Genomic DNA, 16,155 nt, shown 5'->3' with positions numbered 1-16,155 from the left:
TTTCAATGAGAATCTCATCAACAGGAGCATATTCACCTTTTCTGTGCTCTGATAGTAGTATTTATCTCCTGGTGATAATATGGTTGGATTTGTATAATTTTCTTATAATGGCTGGCTTGACCATAATATAAATAGTCAAGCTCATTCTTAGTTTGCCATGCACAATGAATTAAAGAGTGGACTGCATGTGTGACTAGTTAGTCAGTCCCTTTGGTAGTCTGGTTCTGTATTGAACAGAAGTTACTATTTGTATTACTCTCCATAGACTTTTCATAGTAGAGTGTTAGAACCATTCATTAGGGCCTATGGGGATGAAGCTGGTGGTGTCCATTCTGTAGTATTCATGGACACCTCTATACTCGGGCCCACCAGTGAGGACGGGTTGTGAGTCATGCTTGTGTAGCTCAGTTGGTAGAGCACTTGCCCGCGACAGGCAAAAGTCCCGAGTTTGAGTCTCGGTCTGGCACACAGTTTAAACTGCCAGGAAGTTTCATATCAGTGCACACTCCACTGCAGAGTTAAAATCTCATTCTGGAAACATCCCCCAGGCTGTGGCTAAGCCATGTCTCCGCAATATCCATTCTTCCAGGAGTGCTAGTTCTGCATGGTTTGCAGAAGAGCTTCTGTGAAGTTTGGAAGGTAGGAGATGAGGTACTGGCAGAATTGAAGCTGTGAGGATGGGTCATGAGTCGTGCTTGGTTAGCTCAGTTGGTAGTGCACTTGCCTGCATAAGGCAAAGGTCCCGCGTTCGAGTCTCGGTCCAGCACACAGTTTTAATCTGCCAGGAAGTTTCATATCAGGCACACTCTGCTGCAGAGTGAAAATCTCATTCTTCTTCAGCATTATTGAACAGAAGGTGAACACTTTCTGAAAAGGACAGTTGCGCTTGATGAAACCTGGATATGAGATTTTGAGACAAACTGAAGTCTCAGTCATCACAGTGAAAAAGTTGTGACTCTCCACGCCCAAAAAAATTCTGCCATCTTTAGTTAAGGGTGAAACTGATGATGATCTTTGTGTATGGCACCAGGGGGCATCTGTAAGAAGCACATACTAGAAGCTGTTCTGCAAAATGTTTTGCACCCGAAAATTTGTCGAAGGCCTGACATACTTTCAGCATGTGATCTCATTTTCCACGATAACTGATAACCGCATATTGCCCTACCAGTGAGAGAGACACTCGACAAACATGGATGAGAAAAATACTTCCCCATCCTCCATACAGTCCTGGTATGAGTCCACCAGACTTTGGTTTATCTCTCAAATTGAAGAAACTACTAAGTGGAAAATGTTTTGATACAATTGATGAAGCTTCCAGTGAGCTGACCCAAGTAATCAGGTAGCTTAACAATGTAGATGCCATATCTTGAATACAAAGTTGCCAATACATTGGCAAGCTGTCATAACCAAGAATGAAGATTATATTGAAGGCTTATAGAGGTATTTCGTAAAATAAATTATTTGCTTCAATTCTGTCTTACAGTATGCAGAACTTTTGAAATAATCCTCATATAATGGGAATTTATTTAAAACTTCTAGTTTCTGTATGACCTTAGTCACCACTCAAGTCTGACATTAATTTTAATCATACAAATATAATAAAAGTTTATTGTTATTTGAAAGAAATGGATATTATTCAACTCAAACAATAATAGAAGATAATTAGTTTGTTATGATTAAAGGAGAAAAATATGCATAATTGGTTCCACCTTTCACTACTCACTTACAGCAGCTGATACAGAGTACATACACAGCTCGTATCTTCCCACCCCCCGCCCCCCCCGCCCCCTTTATCCCCCCCCTCCCCCCCCCATAGAAAATTGCTATAAATAATTCATTATTTGCGTGATGATATGTGCCAGCAAAATGAACTTGCTTTTGTTCTACTGATTTGAGCATTTTTTAATTACATAACACGTTTCATTTATCAGTACTCTTATATAAATGTGTTTATGTTTTCATTTTAATCAGTGAGTATTGTTCAGGTTTCATAATGTTGTGTCCATAAATATGTATCTGTATTCCTTTAAAAAGGTTTGACCAGTTCTATGATTATGTATCTTTTTAACTGTTTACACTTAGCCCATCAGTTTATGAAAGAACAATGCTTCTGTGGCTGATGTATAAATTTATTTTCTTATAGGACATGCAGCTAATGGCAGCAATGGGTCCTCCTGGTGGTGGTCGCAATACTATTTCTAACCGCTTGATGAGTCGGTTTAATCTTATAAATATGACTTTCCCAAGCACACCTCAAATCATTCGAATTTATGGCTCCATGCTGACCCAGCAGTTATCTGATTTTGATGAAGAGCCGAAATACATTGGTGAGATGACTTCTTCATTACTCTCTTTAGGGAGTGTTTTATTTATGACAGTTCCAATGAGATATTTATGAAATGAATAATGTTTATATTTTTTTAAATAAAAATATGTTACTGCATGTGAGAAAGAACATTTTCAGAGTGGGAAATTGGGTAAACAGTATGCAAAGCATGCATCCTTACGTTTTCGTTGGGCAGTGATATATCCATTAAATTTCTTCTTCTAATTGTTCAGCCATTTACGTGTAACCTGTCTTCAGTGTGAGCCAACATACTGAGGATACATCACTCACACTACTCTTTTAAACCAACGCATCGTGACACAGGCATACAAGTTTCATGGCCATTGATTGGTGACAAAGAAGTAGGCATAAATTGAACCTGTGGTAGTGTGGTCAATCTGTGCTAGGATATTGATGTATCATTATGAACTTCACTTTACCGATGTCTTAGCATGTTTCTTAAGAGAGGTGCAGTATTCCTTGATTTGTCAGAGCCAAAAATAGTATCTCTATTAATTAAATTCTTTTCCAGACAAATTTCAGCTGCATCTTTGACTACTGAGTCCCAGAAAGATGATGTTGACACCAGAATTTTGACATTATCATACACCATAGAGTGACTGGTGATAATGTAGTGCTCTGGCACAACTGTTTTGTTGAGCTGTAAGAACCTTGTCTATCTACTGTGTTCGGTGCATCTTTTGTGTACTGTATGAGTACCAACTATTATAGTTCAAATTTCAAAACTTTCTGATCCCACTTGAGTTTGGTGTTCATATGATTACCATCATTATCGTCACTGTACAATTACAGTTTCATGGATACTGTTAATCAGTCTCTTCCATTTCCTTCTGTCCATATAAACCTGTCACTGAGAGATCATCCATGTCCTTCCTCTGGTAGTGACATAATCATGATCAGGTCCCTTGAACAGGTTCTGTGTGTTCTTAAAAGACATTGTCCTTCACCTCTCTTTCAAAATTTATTTGGGCTCTTCTTGTATGCTCCAACCTCATTACATGCTCATACTACTATTCTTCACCTCCTCATTCCTAAACTTATCCATCTTGATATTCTGGATGATTGATCTAATGAATTTCATTTTTGATGTCTGGAGAGATGAAAACTCTCTCTTTTTGAAGGTGCATGCTTCTGTACCATATGTCAGTATTGGTATGGAATAGATGTTGATCATCACTGAGTTTGCTCTTTTCTGGATTTAGGTCATCCCATAAAAGGGTTCTACCACGTCGGTAGAATTCGGAACCCCTTTGCTGTAAAACTGACATATGCACTCTTATGTGATATGCCCTAAGTTGTAAAGCAGTGTTTATAAGATGTTGTAAAAACTTATGGAACAATGTATGGGGACTGTTGCAGAAGGAAATCTTCATATTCATTTATAACAGTTCCATTTGTGTTGAACTACAGTTGCAGTATTACTGAAAACTGCATCATCTACGAAGTCTGATCCACATGCACTACCACAGTCATAATGTAAGTATGTTTCAGTTACTGAAAGTTAAAACCACAAGAAGTCAAGAAACTCAAATCAGAAAGTAAATTCATGGAACACTACAATATACTGTGTAAAACTATGTGTACTGTAAAAGAACAAATTAAAAAAAAATGTGGCAACAATCATGATAAAATGCATAGTTTACTCAGAGATAGCACATATTAGAAGAACAGTAAAGACACCACCAACCAGCTGGTAAGGAACTCTGCTGCCCTTCCGACCGCCTCCCACTTTCTGCAGTTCCACCAAGGGTTTATGGAATCCCAAAAATCCAGAAGGGTTATGAGAATGTAGGATATATTGCAGGGAGAGTTCCCACCTATGAAATTCAGAAAGGAAGGATCCCATTGGAGCAGGGAATGAAGCAATCATTGGAGTGAAACACTTCCTGTTGGGCAGCATGTTCAGCAAGTGGTTGATCCTCAGTTTGTCAGTGGTCATTCATGCAGACAGACAGGTTGTTAGTAGCCGCATTTGAAGCTTAGTTTGTATATCACTTGACTGCTTTCACAAGTAGCCCTGCCTTTGATGGAATAGGAGATACCTGTGACCAGACTGGAGTAGGTGGTGGTGTGAGGATACATGGGCACAGGTCTTACACATGGGACTATTCTAGGGATATGAGCCATGAGGCAAGGGGTTGGGGCTGGGGGTGGAGAAAGAAGGACAAGGATTTGCATAGGTTTGGTGGGCAGCGGAATAAGATTGTGTGTGTGTGTGTGGGGGGGGGGGGGGGATGGTAAGGATAGTGGGTTGGGTAGCCTCATTTCAGGGCACAAAGGGAGTTAGTTAAAACCCTGACAGACAACGTTTTTCAATTTCTCCAGTCCTGGGGACTACTGAGTTGTGGGAGTAGTGCACCTTCGTGGCCAGACGGTGTGTGTGTGTGTGTGTGTGTGTGTGTGTGTGTGTGGGTGGGTGGGTGGGTGGGTGGGTGGGTGGGCGGTGGTTGGTGACTGGAGAGACAAGGTGTAGGAGATCTGTTTCTGTAAAAGGTTGGGTGGGTAATTTCTGTTTGTTGAGGCCTCAGTGAGACCCTTGCTATATTTGGAGAGGGACTGCTTGTGACTGGAGATGAGATTGCCACTGGTGGCTCGGCTGTATGGAGGGGACTTCATGATATGGAATGGATGGCAGCTGTTGATGTGGAGGTAATGGTGGTGGTTGATAGATGTGATATGGATGGAGTTACTGATGCAGCCATCCTTGAAGTGGAGATCGTCACCGAGGAAGGTGGCTTGTTGTGCTGAGGAGGACGAGGTGAAACTAATGGTGGAGAGGGTGTTGAAGTTCTGAAGGAATGTGGATAGAGTGTCTTTACCCATGGTCCATATTTCGAAAATGTCATCAGTGAATCTGAACCTGGCAAGGGGTTTCTGATTGAAGTTGTTCAGGAAGGATTCCTCTAGATGGCTTCCTTTACTGGGATACAGATTAGCTGGGTGTTTTTCAAGGAGTTCTTGCAGACTGGGGGAGTGGCCATGTATGTGAAAAAACAGTATTTCATTTGAGTTCATAGATGTATCATGGCACTGCACTCAACAGATATTTGAATGTTGTGCAGGGGCAATTGACTTTAGTGAAACTAAACTTCTAATTGTTGTTGTTTATAGGTCCCCTAAATCTGACTTCAGAGCATTTCTGCTCAAGCTGGAGAGTGCTCTTGGTTCACTTCATAGGAAGTACCAGAAATTAGTTACATGTGGTGACTTCAATATTAATTTTGTGTATGATTGTGCAAGGAAAAGGATGTTGATAGATCTCCTAAACTCAAATGATCTGATTCAGATTATGTTTTTTTCAACTAGGGTGCAGGGGAACAGTAGCACACCCATAGACAATATTTTTATTCATTCTTCGTTACTAGATACGCATTCTGTTAGTAAAACTGTGAATGGCCTTTCAGACCATGATGCACAAATTTTAACACTAAAAGACTTTTGTACTCAAACAAATGTCACATATAATTACAAACTATGTAGGAAAGCTAATCCAGTGGCCATAAAGAGTTTTTTATACCTCGTTAACAAACAAGAGTGGCAGGATGTTTATAGTGCTCATAACATAGATGATAAATATAATGCTTTCCTTAACACATTTCTCATGTTCCTTGAGAGTTGCTTTCCATTAGAACATTCTTAACAGGGTACTAGCAGTAAAAGGCAGCCTCGGTGGCTGACTACTGGGATAAGAATATTATCTGGAACAAAGTGGGAATTATATCAAAATGTTAGAAGTAGTCACAATCAAGCTACAATAGCCCATCACAAACAGTATTGTAAATTGTTTAAAAATTTTATTAGGAAGTCACAGAATATGTGGTGTGCAAATAGAATACCTAATTCACTGGATAAAACTGAAACCATATGGTCAGTTGTGAAGGAAGTGTCTGGTCAGCAGCACAAGGTCGATGATATAAAGTCAGTTCTTAGACAAAATATTTCTCTTACTGATAAGTCAGAAATATATACAGTATTTAACAGTCATTTTCTTAGCATTGCTGGCGAATTAAATAAAAACTTAGTTTCTACAGGGAATCACACAACTCTTTTGGAAAATGCCTTTCTGACAAGGGGAGGCCGCCAATTGTGAAATTCAGATTCGATTCATACTGCGCATAATAAAAGCTCATGGCCAGAGGTGTAATGTGGCAAATCACCAAGATGCACTTCTCAGCCGTTGTCGAGAAAATCGACAGTTAAAAGAAACCGTTGCGGTGAAATACTCTCGATGATTAGTAATTTTCTACAGCGTCGTGGCGCAGCGGTAAGCGCTCGGTTTCGTAATCCGAAGGTCGCCGGATCGAATCTCGCACCATGCAATTTTTTTTATTATTAGTTCTTTGTAATTAAAATATATATATATATATATATATATATATATATATATATATATATATATATATATATATATATATATAACAGAGGGAAACATTCCACGTGGAAAAAATATATCACATATGTCTGCTTGTGTCTGTATGTGTGGATGGATATGTGTGTGTGTGTGCGAGTGTATACCTGTCCTTTTTTCCCCCTAAGGTAAGTCTTTCCGCTCCCGGGATTGGAATGACTCCTTACCCTCTCCCTAAAACCCACATCCTTTCGTCTTTCCCTCTCCTTCCCTCTTTCCTGATGAGGCAACAGTTTGTTGCGAAAGCTTGAATTTTGTGTGTATATTTGTGTTTGTTTGTTTGTGTGTCTATCGACCTGCCAGCGCTTTTGTTTGGTAAGTCTCTCTCTCTCTCTCTATATATATATATATATATATATATATATATATATATATATATATATATAGGGAAACATTCCACGTGGGAAAAATATATCTAAAAACAAAGATGATGTGACTTACCGAACGAAAGCGCTGGCAGGTTGATAGACACTCAAACACACACACAAAATTCAAGCTTTCGCAACAAATTGTTGCCTCATCAGGAAAGCGGGAAGGAGAGGGAAAGACGAAAGGATGTGCTTGTGTCTGTATATGTGTGGATGGATATGTGTGTGTGTGCGCGAGTGTATACCCGTCCTTTTTTCCCCCTAAGGTAAGTCTTTCCGCTCCCGGGATTGGAATGACTCCTTACCCAAAAACCCACATCCTTTCGTCTTTCCCTCTCCTTCCCTCTTTCCTGATGAGGCAATAATTTGTTGCGAAAGCTTGAATTTTGTGTGTGTGTTTGTGTGTCTATCGACCTGCCAGCTGTCTGTATGTGTGGATGGATATGGGTGTGTGTGCGAGTGTATACCTGTCCTTTTTTCCCCCTAAGGTAAGTCTTTCCGCTCCCGGGATTGGAATGACTCCTTATCCTCTCCCTTAAAACCCACATCCTTTCGTCTTTCCCTCTCCTTCCCCTCTTTCCTGATGAGGCAACAGTTTGTTGCGAAAGCTTTAATTTTGTGTGTATATTTGTGTTTGTTTGTGTGTCTATCGACCTGCCAGCGCTTTTGTTTGGTAAGTCTCATCATCTTTCTTTTTATATATATATATATATATATATATATATATATATATATATATATATATATATATATATATATATATATATATATATTAATGAATTGCTTATGCATGTTGGTGAAGGCGGATCGCTCTCCAATTGTACCGCCTCCAGTTTCCCGTTTTTTTTAACAGGGTGTACCAAAGCTCTACCGTCCGCACTGATTTTCGACGATGTTATAAGTTGCGCTAGGGACCGCATCTACCTTCTTTCGAAGTTAGCAGGCAACTACGCTGTTATGCGGCGGCTCGTTTCGGCCCATTCAACATCTGTCATTCAAGTGTAACGAGCGAGTAACGGAGTTTATATTTCATACCCGCCACAGCAAATTTGTGTTCGTGGGGTCTCTATTCTAATTCGAACGTTTGACTTACGCTATACGTATTCGTTTCGGAATATCGTTTCTATGTCTTCCGTTAACTATGCGTGGTTAACATTATGAAGACAATTAATAACATTTGTGAAATACAACTTTGTTTGCGGAAAACATAATGATGTTCGAAGTCGCCAGTTTTTCCACGACAAACGACTTTCAACAACTTATTATATGCATAATTGTTGCAACTGATTGCCGGGAATTTTATATATATATATTTGAATTATTAAAAAAAAAAAAAAAAAATGGTTGCATAGCGCGAGATTTGATCCGGCGACCTTCGGATTAGGAACCAGAGCGCTTACCGCTGCGCCACGACGCTGTTGAGAATTATTAATCGTAGAGAGTATTTCACTGCAACGGTTTCTTTTAACTGCCTATTTTCTCGACAATGGCTGAGAAGTGCATCTTGGTGCTTTGCCACATTACATCTCTGGCCATGAGCTTTTATTATGTGCAGTATGAATCAAATCTGAATTTCGCAATTGGCGGCCTCCCCTTGTGAGTCTGATGTCTGAAATACTCCTCTGTGATACTGACAAGGGGGAGATTGAGTCAATAATTATATCACTGAAGACTAATGACTCTCATGGATATGATGGCATTCCTAGCAGAGTATTAAAGTACTGTGCTGCAGGTTAATTCTGTGCTTATCCATATTAATTTTTCCTTTAAGAGCAGTCAGTTTCCTGAACAATTAAAGTACTTAGTAGTGAAGCCTCTATATAAAAAGGAAGAAAGGGATAATGTAAACAATTTTAGACCTATTTCTATGCCATCAGTGTTCCCTAAAGTTATTGAAAAGGCTGTGTATGTAAGGATAATTGATCATTTATATCACATAATTTGCTATCAAAAGTACAGTTCGGCTTTAGAAGTCATTTAACAACTGAAAATGCTATATGCTCTTCTTCTCTGTAAGGTACTGGATAGATTAAACAAAAGGTTTTGAACACTAGACATGTTTTTTAATTTAACCAAGGTGTTTGATTGTGTTGGTCACAAAATATTGGTCCAGAAGTTGGATCGTTACAGAATATGGGGAGTAGCTTACAGTTGGTTCACCTCTTATTTTAACAACAGATAACAAAAGGTAATTATTCACAGTGTTGAGAATGGCTGTGATGTGGTGTCTGTGTGGGGTACGGTCAAATGGAGCAAAGGGGGGGGGGGGGTACCCCAAGGAACGGTGCTGGGGCCTCTACTGTTCCTTATTTATATAAATGATATGCCCTCTAGTATTATGGGTAATTTTAAAACATATCTGTCTGCTGATGACATTACCTTGTTAGTAAAGGATGTTGTGTGCAACATTGGTTTTGTTTCAAATAGTGCAGTTCGTGACATAAGTTCATATCTTGTAGAAAATAAACTAATGCTAAGTCACAGGGAGACTCAGTTATTACAGTTTAAATCAAACAGTGGGAAATCCAGGATGGACTGTAACAATATTAAGAGAAGGAAAGTTGCTATTCACCATATAGTGAAGATGCTGAGTCGCAGATAGGCACAACAAAAAGACTCTCACAATTATAACTTTCAGCCATTAAGGCAATCGTCAACAACAGACATATGCACATGCACACACACATGCACACACACACACACACACACACACACACACACACACACTCACACACACACAGACATGACTGCAGTCTCAGGCAACTAAAACCACCAGGCTTTTAACAAACAGTTCAACAAAACCCAATGTTTTAATTTCACAGAATGGGAATATGATTAGTGAAACAGAACAGTTCAAATTTCTAGGTGTTCAGATAGATAGTAAACCGTTGTGGAAAGTCCATCTTGTTCAAAGACTCACAGCTGCCATTTTTACTATCTGAGCAGTACCTGAAGTAAGTGATCGTTCAACATGAAAATTAGTCTAGTTTTCTTATTTTCATTCACTTATGTCATATAGTATTACATTTTGGGGTAACTCTTCCCATTCTAAACGGATATTTTTGCTCAGAAACGGGCAGTTCGGGCAATAAGTGGTGTATGTTCGCGAACCTGTTGTCGACCCCTGTTTACTAGTCTGGGTATTTTGACATTTCCCTCTCAATATATATATTCTTTACTGTCATTTCTTGTTAACAATAGCAGCTTATTCCCAAGAACTAACAGCTTTCACTCAGTTAATACTCAGCAGAAATCCAATCTGCATTCGGATCGCACTTCATTAACTCTACTGAACAGTTTCGTTATGGGTTACTCCTTCTATTCTGTTGAGTAGTTTCTTGAAAAATTAAGCTGCTTCCTATATTGTTGATTGCATTTACTTAAACCTAAGGCTTGATTTTTTTTGGGTTCATAAACATTTTATTTTATCTGTTATTACTTTTATGTTGTAATTTCATCTACTGACACATTCCATGACCTTTGGGATTTGCTCCTCAATTTGGTCCTATGGAACTAGACGTGTAAATGAAATAGTAAAATAGGCTGGCATAGGATGGTGCCATGCAGGTGCCCCTTGCTGTACCACAGATCTGTTTGTAGATGATGTCTTCAAATGAGATGTAATTGTAGGTGGGAATATAGTTGGTCATGGTGGCCAGTGAGAAGGTTGTATGTTGTTCAGTAGTTGCAAGGCCAGGGGCAGTAGGGATGTTAGTGTAGAGGGAGTTGGCATCAGTAGTGATGTATCTGAGTGGGGGCACAGTAACCAATCAGATGGGGCATCCTGGGTGGTTGGGTTTATGGAGCAGGAGGTAGGAGTACAGGGAGTTGTAGAATTGAGGAGAGAGATACAATTGGGGTAGAGGTTCTGGGATGGGCCCAAGGATCTGAGAAGGGATTGGAGATCCTGTTGGATTTCTGGAATGGGTTCACTGTGGTAACATTTGTTGGCAGATGAATCTGACCAGTGGTGGAGTCCCCAAATCAGGTAATCCATTTGGTTCACAACCTTAGTGGTGGAGCCTTTTTCAGCAGGCAGAATTGCGTATAAGGTCAGAATTAGTTTTTGGTGATGGATTGCAGTTCTTTCTGTGGATGTAAGATTGGTTTCTGTGGTGAGGGATTTGGGGAGTGATGGTGAGACAAAGTTTGAGGTTGTGAAATTCTGGAATGTTAACAGAGTGTGATTAGAGAGTGGTGGGGGTGGATCACAGTTGGACGGAGGAGTGAATTGAGTCAGGCTGTATTCAGCATTGATTTTGGGTAGAGTTTGATTTGTTGGGCTGGTGGCAGAGAAGTGTTTCCACTATTTGGACTGTGAGAAGAAGAAGGAGAGAAGGCCTTTAACAAGTCCAGCATGATTGAATTTGGAAGTGGTTCAAGTTATAGACTGTGAGTACAGAATGGCGTATGCAAAGTATCAGAAGTCAATATTTTGAGAAGTTTGACATTTAGTGAGAATGTCAAACACAGCGAAATGAATAAGGGATGAGTGGCCATCCAAATAAAAGTGAGACAAAGGCAGGAGCATCATTGGCTGAAGTGAACAGTGAATGACCATTCCTCAGAAGTTGTTCCTCAGTCTTTCCATTCAGTTTAGTGAATTGTTCCTTCCAATCCATTCCTTCATGAACAGTCCACCTGTAATCTATTCCAATACAGCAGGAAGACTAAAATATTAAGCAAACACAATTGATTTATTGCTGGAGATTTGATGGCCAAGTTTGAATACACATTGCATCTTTATAATCTCTGGTGAAAGTTCTTGAGGGGATCAAGTGCACACTACTCACAGGAATTAATAGTGTGAATGAGTGTGGAACTGTGGCTTTATAATGCCTATGAACCCTATACCAGTTTCTTCTTCAAAACCATCTGGCAGTTTTTCTGTTCATGGGTAGCTGTGGTTCAGTCTTCTTGATGATTTCTGGTCCTGTGGTATTTCCATCTGAGGGGCCTTATACAAGTCAGAATCTTAACTACTTCAGCCTGACCATTTACCTTGTCCAAGACAGATTGTTTAACTGTTCTAAAAACTGTTTTCTTATATACACCATACTTGGAGGTGGTATCCGTGGATTATTCCACCAAAATGTAAGGCTTATTATGTCTGACCCACTTTTCCTGTGAGTATTATAATAACCATTATCTTGAACAAATCAATGGTTTTAAATTACATAATCCACTTTCTACCATGATGGTAAATTTGTTTTGGGAGAATTTAGATGAGAAAACTTCTTTTTTAAAGCTGTTAGTATTCTGGAGGTATTTTGATGAGACATTCATAGTGAGGCCCAAAGGAGTGTATAAAATTTATTGCTTTTGTGGAACATCTCAGTTCTATTCGTGGGAATATTAAGTTTTCTACGGAATGACTACTACCAGGGATTTGTCTCTAGTGGGAGGACTGGACCGAAGTGCACTCAGCCTCATGATGTCAAATGAGGAGCTACCTGATTGAGAGGTAGCGGCTCTGAGGTCAGACTGTTGACAGTGGCCAGGAGTGCACTATGCTGACCCCATGCTCCTCCATAGTGCATCTGATGATGAATGATTGAGAGTGACACAGCGATTGGTCAACTGTCGTGGTCATCTGGGCTTGATCATGAGGTTTCCTTTTTGCATGGAATGAGAGAAGAATGGATATCTACCAGTTTTTGGTATGTTGGTTTGAGTTGGGAAGAGATTGAATCCCTAACCATTCTGTTTACAGTAAATCCACTGATACAGAAGTGTACTTGCAGTTGTCCTATGGTCACCATCCCTTACAGGCATCTAATACATTCTGGCGGAAAGTGTTAGATAGTCACGCAAGAGGGCAATGGTTGTACAGTCCACCAATGATATGCCTAGCAGCATTCATTGAACTTTTGTTCCATAACCTATTTGTTGTCTGACTGTGGCAACTTTTAGGATGATATGGCAATTGTAAAACTAGTGCTTGTCTTCAGATAATTGGACAACCAACTTCTGCTGCTGAGGAAATCTTTTGTAGCACTACATTTGTTCACTGGACGTTCCATAGAGTACAACAAAATTTAGATGCTGGTATGAGATACCTTCCTCTGCTAGTTAATAGAGAGATCTGGTTATCCAAACGTCTCTCTGTTTTTCAAATCGATCAAATAGCAGTTTTTTTCCATAAATGTGGTATTTAAATTGTATATAAATCAGATTTAAGTAATTTTCTCATATACTGTCTTATAACTTTTTACAGTGTAATTGAAACTGAATATGGTACTTCTCATTGAACAGAGAAATTCATCTGCTCATCAAGATGGCAGGAAAATGGATTCATTCATGCTGTCTAGGAGCTATTTTCAAACTTGTAGCACAGAATTAGCATGCTCAGTGGCATCACAAAATGGTGCATGAAATTTCTGCAAACTGAACATAAAAATGTCAGTGTCTGTTAGATAGGGGGAATACACAGGCAGGTGATGTCACAGAGCCTCTGAATATCAGCAGAAATCGATCAGATGTCATACTTGTGACAGTTCTTTCATTGTGTTAATGCAGACTCATTTATAAAAATTCTTGGATTGAAATTACAAAAAATTAATGCAAAATAAATAATAATTCATTAGCATGCTAAAGAAAAGTTCTGTCTAACTTTAATTTTTTCCCATTTTTTAAGGTAATTGCACCATCGTCCATACATAATTTTTTAATTTACATCTACACTATTGTAGTATGTAAGCTCAAAATGCAAACAAAAGGAATATTTCTCTGATGAGGAAGTGGCGAGCTCATTCAGCTACTAATAAGTCTTTTGATTTCTTTTTGGAAAATTTGTTTTTTCCTTGGAACAAGAGGCTACAGGTCATATTAATGTTGTCAACATTCTTTACCTTGCAGTTGCCTGTTAGCTCTTAGAAAATGTCACAAAAACCGTGGATATGGCAGCATTCTAACAATACATTATGCAAACTCAAATAGTCATATGTTGTCTTTCGCAGCCTCAAGGCACCATATACATTCACAGATCAATTCTGAATAATGATATTAGTGCAGAAAGTAGCATAGCTTCTCGGAAAATAGCTTGTGTAGGATTATCATGAGGCTGATGATAAGATGACACTTACCAGCTGCATAAGAAGGGAAACACACTCTTCAAAAAATATGCAATATACTCATAATGTGAGCCTGAATTTACTAATTTGGACAACATAGATGGTACTGTTTAACTTTTTACACTGTGGCACAATTAGAACACCACATCATTAATCATTGAAACAAACCAAATGCGAATCATGGTCCTTGCATTTTTGTATCTCACAGCTATTTTTATAAGCTTCTCTAATCATGAGGAACTACCTTTTCTTTGCATATAAGGTGTTCTGGGACATTTTATGTATGTTAAAAGGAGTTGGAATGCCCTATCTTGAGAGTATTAAATTTTGTAATTTGGCTACCCTGTATTTCAGAAACCATTGAAGCAATTGACATAAAATTTTTACAGGACATTACATGTAGTATTTTGAGTCCACTGAAATACAATCATTTCATTTCAGTCACTGCTTTCGGAAATAAAATTTTTTAATTACACTGTTAAAATTATGTGTAATTTTTTGTACTTTGTCCTAAATAATTATAATTATACTTAAGATTATGTTTTTCTTTTAGTTCAGTATACTCAGAATATGTATGTTGCCACTCTGTGAAAAATTGGTTACTCTACTCCTAGCAGTTTCAGAAATTTTTGGAAAAATGCAAAAGAAATTATAAATTTTCAGGGTCACTTCTAAAGTTTCGAAAAACTGAAACTTCTTAATATGTGCTTTGTTTTTTATTTTTCTCATGCAGAAGCACACTGCACCATACTATGTATCATCCTCCTGATCTTTTCCAAGATTCTTATTCTTTTCTTCTTTCTGTGCTCCTTAGTGGCCAATTGTGTCGCATATGCGAACATTGTCCATCAGTTCAAGTTCCTTGGTGCAGTTTGCTTCAGGATTAATTCCCATTTGCTGTAGAATTTTCACCCTACCAATGTTGACATCATTAAAAGCATAACAGCATCACTGAGCCCCCCAATTTAGTGTCTTCATTCCAACAAAAACACGTTTTGGTAAGCAAGTCTATATGAGATTGTTGAAAGACTCATTTGGATTTTGAGTTTGACCATGCAGACACTTCTTCAGTAATTCGGAATTTGACAGGTGTCTGTAAACAGGTTTTATATCATGACTGCTGCTGTGATGGAACGTTTATGTCTGTATGAGCTGTTTGAATACGGGGCATTACGATAATTGCACCAGGAATATGGTCCAGTAGGGCAAAGTTGGTGTATTGGTTTTTCATCTGTGGACAGTCTGTGGAAGAAGGTAGCCCATATTGCCTGCTTCATTTTCAATGAATCATGAGTATTACTTCTAATGGCCATCCCACAATATTGCTGTAGTTCATCAATAATTTTGTCTCTCAGCCTGCCTCTTATGGTTTTACCATCAGAAAGTTTCTTGTCTCTCACACTTTGTTTCAACTTCCTTAACCTGGTGCCCATTCTCTTTTTGACATTACTGACACATTCCAGTTTTGTGATAATTTTATCACCAAAAGGCTGAGCAGGGGACTCATAGATGGGGATTCATAGATGGACTAAAAAATTCAATAGCTGCAGAGGCATCCATACCACCACTTGTTCCTTCATAATTTCGGTCACAGATATGTTCTTCTTCATTTCCTGATTGATATTTGTAACAATGTTTTGTTACAATCTGGGAGTGCATACTTTTCCAGTATCCACACTAGTAACCATAGCAATAGAATTCTCAGACAGTGCCATCAGAAGTTGCTGGTTTGTCAGTCATACCATCATTTATTTCATCAGCTTTGTTTGCAACTTCATTGACTCACATGCAACAGATTCCACAGCAGCTCCAATAAAATCTGTATACTTGTCGATTTTACAAGGTGGGCATGGCATATTCATTGCAGCACACACCGCAGTCTGTCCTTTGCCAATAGCTCTCAATTCATAAAACCAACTGACACTGACTTCAAAAAAATTATCTTATCACTCTTCAGAA

General features: G+C 38.8%; 1 protein-coding gene across 1 annotated transcript in view; it reads left to right on the top strand.

The window, feature by feature from the left end:
- Positions 1 to 16,155, top strand: part of LOC126195572 (dynein axonemal heavy chain 2) — a 957,657-nt gene that overhangs the window by 517,964 nt on the left and 423,538 nt on the right. The window contains 1 exon segment of the mRNA XM_049934198.1: positions 2,144 to 2,327. Within this exon segment, the coding sequence (XP_049790155.1) occupies positions 2,144 to 2,327 (184 nt within the window).

The sequence above is a fragment of the Schistocerca nitens genome, chromosome 7 (genome assembly GCF_023898315.1).
Source record: "Schistocerca nitens isolate TAMUIC-IGC-003100 chromosome 7, iqSchNite1.1, whole genome shotgun sequence".
In the NCBI taxonomy this organism is placed as follows: Eukaryota; Metazoa; Arthropoda; class Insecta; order Orthoptera; family Acrididae; genus Schistocerca; species Schistocerca nitens.
This window is presented reverse-complemented; position numbering and strand designations above follow the sequence as displayed.